Genomic DNA, 5,150 nt, shown 5'->3' with positions numbered 1-5,150 from the left:
CCCGGCGCAGGGCGCACCGCGATGACGCCACAGCCCCGCCCGCCGCGCCCCTGCGGCTGTGTGCGCGCCGCCATGGCTGCTCCGGSCAGTCCGTAATGAGCGCCACGGGCCCGGGACTCGGGAAACGCCTGGGGCTTGGCCCCGGCTGTGCCGCCCTGCCATCAGGTGCAGCTGATTCTGTCCCACAGGAAAAGGGGCAGTAGGGTGTAAAGGGAGGGAGGCATCGTGACAACCACCCAGGACGCCACTGGTAAAGTTCTGGAGAAAAACATGGCTTAGGCAGACCTCAGCAAGATTCTTAGTGAAGGTGCTTGCTGCAGACTTGGCCAGCGCTGCTCTGACCAGGCATAGTACAGATCGCCACTGAAATGGGTAACCCCTTGCTCTTACAACTTACTCAGGATGCTGAAGCACCTTTTCTTAAAAAAAAAAAAAAAAAAAAGGTGGTTGTATGGCTACTACTACAGAATCCCAATATAACACAGAGACAATTTGGATGCAAGGCAGAAAGAGCAGGCTAGAATCCCAGAGGATAAACCTTGTGATAGAACGTTAACTGGTATTAGCAAAATGAAGCAAAGGAGCATAAAAATAGCTCTTTGAAATACTGAGTGCTACTCAACCCTAWGTTTATACCAAGTAATCACTGAATAGGTTCACCAAATCATTTTTGTTATTTGAAGTGGTACTCTTAAAAAATGTTAGACAATAATCGTTTTGTCCAATAAATTGCAACTCCAGACACTTAGGTTTCATAGAACATTAAAAATAGTTTATTTCTTACACCTACTTACTACTAAACAGGTAAACTATTAGATTTGAACATACTACACTACAGCAGAAAATGTGAGTGCAAAAGTTAGAAGAATACTAACAAGTGGTGATCAAACCAGTACATACAACACAAACATTAACACAGAGAGGCACTTACATTAACAGTAAAGTCATCACTCTTTGAGCATCATAGCAGCCTACTTGGAATTGCATTTGACTGAGCTTTGTTGCTGTGAATAATACAGCTCATGCACAGGTTTGGATGTATGTTTTGTAAATTCAAAGTATTCACTGAATACTACCAACATATATATACTCATATACATAGTTCCAGAAGATTCAAGAGATGATGGCTTATTTCTGCTCATCCTTTGGAAGCGGTCTTCTGAAGAGCAGAATATGCGGTTCTGCAGAAAGAAAATTGAAGAAAATGCCAGTTTGTCCAAGTCTTGATTAAAGGGATWTCTTTAATTTTGAACATTAGTTGAAGCTTGCTTTTAACTCACTAGATTAGGAAGCCCCAATATGGCCCCACATGTAATATTAACAGACCCTTATAATAGTCAAGTTTTTATTTTTATACCCAATGGTGGCAGTATTGTAAATTTAAGAGCCTTACAGGAGGGAAGTACTGGGAAAATAGCGATTATTTTATGTCTCTTTACATTGAGCTATTTGATGAACTCTGTTACTGTAACTTAGACCAACAAACTACTGATACTGTCTGCGAGGTACATATCAACCATCTGCAAAACCAACTTTCGTTTATACAGCTAGCTTACATTAGCATCAAACCTCTTTATTCTAAATGCCTTCAGGAAAGTCTAAAATATGTAGGTGAGGGAAACACTGGAAGGCTATGGTAATTTCTTCACTTGGTTCTTCAGTAACTTGGAACTTGATGCTTCTGCAATTCATCAATTACTTGTTACTTTTTTGTCAGGCTTGTCAATGTTAATTTACCTGGAATGGTTGTTCCCACAATACAAATGTCCTAGTTAGTCGTTTTAGGGCCTCGCACCCCATTAACTGAAATACTGATTTTTCAGTAGGCTCTACAGCTAGAGTTGAAACTATACTGTAGAATTTTCGGGACATTAATACAGGGCCTTATCTACACACGCATCTTCAGTTGTTGTACCAAAAAGCAGATGTATCAGCTTCATGATTTAAAGATATGCTGCTACATTACTTTCGGTTCAGTCACTGCATACTCATTTTATTTAAGAACTCACAAGAAGCCTCTTTCTGTGGGCAAAGGTAGGAACAGTTTCCAGTCTGGTATTTTTGTCTACAGATTAACCAGACACATCTAGGACAAAGCTAGCATTTTGCACGTCCAGGAGCAGGATGTGAAGGTTGAAAAGAAAGGTTTATGTTACCTTTGTTGGCAAAGGACTAAAATAGCAAGGAGAGAAAGAGTACTCCTGTTAGTCTAATTCTTTTCAGATGTGCTCACCTGGTTCATGGATCATGTAGTGAACCCAGCCAAGACTCTGCTGAACACCAAGACGTCTCCACTCTTCTTCAGACATCAGATGAGATTTTGGTACTTGCTTTGAAAGTTCTCGTGGCAGCATCACATGTCTGTAGAGGTTTAATTATTAAACACACACACACACCAGAAAATTCTACTGTACAATAGAAAACTGGAACAGATCAGCACTGAAAGACAGTAAACAGGTTACAAATACTTACTTTTCCCATGAAGAAGAGTATTGAGTCTTGACATGAATTTGATTACGAAACGCACCCCAGAATCCAACTTAAAATCACGACTATTAAACGTTATATCTGGAAAGCAACTGGAAGCCAAACTGCCTTCTAGAAGAGATTAAGACCCTTTCAGACTGCAGTGACTCTAAACTCCGAGAAGCATGTGCTCCTGGCATCAGGCCATATCAGTTATTTGAAAAATAAGAACTGTGGCCTTATAAAATATTTGTAATGCCGGTTTCAAGTAAGCCTAGCAGTTAATCTTCAACAACCCCCTGTCGAGTGCGGCCGACACTGTCCCATCCCAGGCTCCGCCACAGCCCCCTCTATGGAGTGATGCAGCGGGCACGCCCCTCCGCCATCAGCCTGTGGCCGGAGCCTGTGTTGGCCCCTCGCTAAGCAATCCGGGCCCGGCAAAAACAGCRCTGGGTCACCCACCCGCTTCGTCCAGCCGGTCCAAAGTCACACGGAAACCCTCCATGGAGAGGGTTCGCACAGCCCCTCCCTGCTGGCTTAGCCCAGTTCCCTCGGCGGAGCCTCCACATTCCCTGAGGACAGCCAGCACACCTCGGTAAAGGCGCCTGCCCGAGCCGCCGTCCTACRAAACACATCTTCCTAATCCCCCCAATCCCTCCAGCCCTTTCAGTCTTCCGCAGCCTCTTACCGGTACTCGTACTGCTCGTCAAAGTATTTATCAGAATAGTAGATCTGCTTGTGGGCCATGGAGAGAAGCAGCAGAGGCGCGGCAGCACAAACTGAAGCAGCGGCACAGGCACAAGCCCCTCTGGATCTGCCCTCACRGACACCTCACGCACACCTCGCGCACTAACCGCTCGCTTCCGCGCCCCGCAACGTTTGAATCCAGCAGCTCGGCTCCCATTGGCTCTCGCCAGGACCGGCCAATCGCGTGCCGCGCCGCCGCGCCCCACCCGAGCCCGCCGCCGCGTGACCCGCGCGCTCGCCGCTTCCAACCAATCAGCGGCAGCCGTGGGGGTGGGGGAGCCGTTACGTAACGCGGCGTGGCCGTCGGGGGGAGCGGCGGCGCCGGCACGAAGGGGGAAGGCGGGGCTGGCGGGGGACGAGGCGCGMGCGCGTTGTGATTGGTCAGCGCGGCCGGGGCGGGCGCGAGCCCTTCCAGCGGCTTCCACAGCGGGGCGGCCCGCGCATGCGCGGCTCGACTCACAAATTATATATGCCTTCCCTTGTGTGGTGTGGCTCCCCTCGACTCTGTTCTTGGTGTGCGCATGGCTGCACTTTTCAGGGCAGCGAGAATCAGACGCCTCCGAGCTCTAAACACAGCGTCGTGTTCKTATTTCAAGTGTGTTGCCTCCTGGCTCCCAGCTACCTGCTGCAAGCCCCTGTGTGTTGTACTGGGCTGCAGCCTTTGGGAATGGCCGCGGCCTCTGTTGTACACTTGCTCAGGGCGAAAACAAAATGCCAGGTGCAGGTGTGCCCGGAGCAGGGTGGGAAATGCGGACARGGTCTCAGTTTACAAGCATCCTCGCCTAGTGAAACAAAACAAATGCTTCCCTGGGAATGCTTGCGTAGCAGGCCATCASGGTTTGACAAGAGGCGCTGCAGCTCTCCAGATAGGCGTGCTTTTTCTGCCCTTTGGGATTAGATAATCGCGGCGGGAACGTGGCCAGAAAGGGCGATCTCACGATTGCTTTCACAGAATCAGAATGGTGAGAAGTAGGRAGGGGCTTTAAAGATTACGTSGTTCCAGCCACCCACYATGGATAGGGACACCTTTCRCCAGACTGGGTTGTTCAGCCCCATCACCGGGCCCTGAACACACCCCGGGATGGGGACTCCACAGGCAGCCTGTTCAGTGCTTCACATGCTCACAGTAGAGTTTCTTCYTAATATCAAACCTAAATTTCCAGGGATGCTCCATGCCCCATCCCTGTGGTGTGCTGTTCTYTCCTCCTTACTGGGCCTCTGCAAAAAAAAGGAGGTAAGTCTTTCAAAAAAAAGTTTCTGTTTCCACGGTGCTGCCAGAAACGTGGGTACTGCCCGTGGTTATGTAATGCATCTGTCTGAAAACAGTTCTGATGGGGGAAAAAACAGCGAAAGCCATGTGATGCATGACTGCTGATACACATGCGTGGGTGATAGGGATGGGGTTTTTTTTAGCAGTATTGTTTCTACTGGCACTGCAGCATATCTTAAAAAATAAAGTTTAAGCCAGTCTCACACTGTGTAGCCAGTAAAAGGGTGCTTATGATCTACCATTAATACTTTTCTCTTAATTGAAGTGCATATTAGAGCTTGTTGGCACAGGTCATTTACAGTTAAAATGAAATCAGTATTTTTGMACTGGTGTGGTTAAATGTGTGAAATTCGTTTAGTGAAGGAATGTTAATTCCAGTATCGTTGTAAAAGTACAAACCACCTGCAAATTTTCTGAAGGTTTGATATGGTTATTCAAAATAGAGGGATTTGGAGATTTTTAGCATAATTTCAGGCAGCACAACTGTTATTTTTAAATGCATGAGGCAGAACATACACAATAAATGCTGTTAGAAAATTGTGTAATAGTGGAGAAGAAAGATTAAGTTACCATATTGGATTCTGTTGAATGAAAGACATTTCATCTCTGTGTTGCCTTTATAACCTTTCTTCTTATCTCCTGCATATTGCAGAKGAGAGAAAATTGA

General features: G+C 46.8%; 1 protein-coding gene across 1 annotated transcript; it reads right to left on the bottom strand.

Annotated features, from left to right (window-relative positions):
• Positions 1-752: 752 nt before the first annotated feature.
• CKS2 (CDC28 protein kinase regulatory subunit 2) lies at positions 753-3,343 on the bottom strand. Its single transcript, XM_057384502.1, has 3 exons — positions 3,155-3,343; positions 2,234-2,361; positions 753-1,181 (listed from the first exon to the last, which is right to left on the bottom strand). Exons 1-3 carry the CDS (start codon positions 3,211-3,213, stop codon positions 1,129-1,131), a joined length of 240 nt encoding a protein of 79 aa, XP_057240485.1. The 5' UTR covers positions 3,214-3,343; the 3' UTR covers positions 753-1,128.
• Between the last annotated feature and the right edge of the window lie 1,807 nt (positions 3,344-5,150).

This window comes from Malurus melanocephalus, unplaced genomic scaffold, assembly GCF_030028575.1.
Source record: "Malurus melanocephalus ecotype Western Australia unplaced genomic scaffold, MMel_1.1 scaffold_15, whole genome shotgun sequence".
Lineage (NCBI taxonomy): Eukaryota > Metazoa > Chordata > Aves > Passeriformes > Maluridae > Malurus > Malurus melanocephalus.
This window is presented reverse-complemented; position numbering and strand designations above follow the sequence as displayed.

Excerpts from the sequence above, each read along its gene's own strand:
- CKS2 (XM_057384502.1), bottom strand. The coding sequence starts at position 3,213 with ATGGCCCACAAGCAGATCTACTATTCTGATAAATACTTTGACGAGCAG. Across the intron at positions 2,362-3,154 it reads GACGAGCAGTACGAGTACCG|ACATGTGATGCTGCCACGAG; the intron begins GTAAGAGGCTGC and ends AAACCTCTACAG. Across the intron at positions 1,182-2,233 it reads CTACATGATCCATGAACCAG|AACCGCATATTCTGCTCTTC; the intron begins GTGAGCACATCT and ends TTCTTTCTGCAG.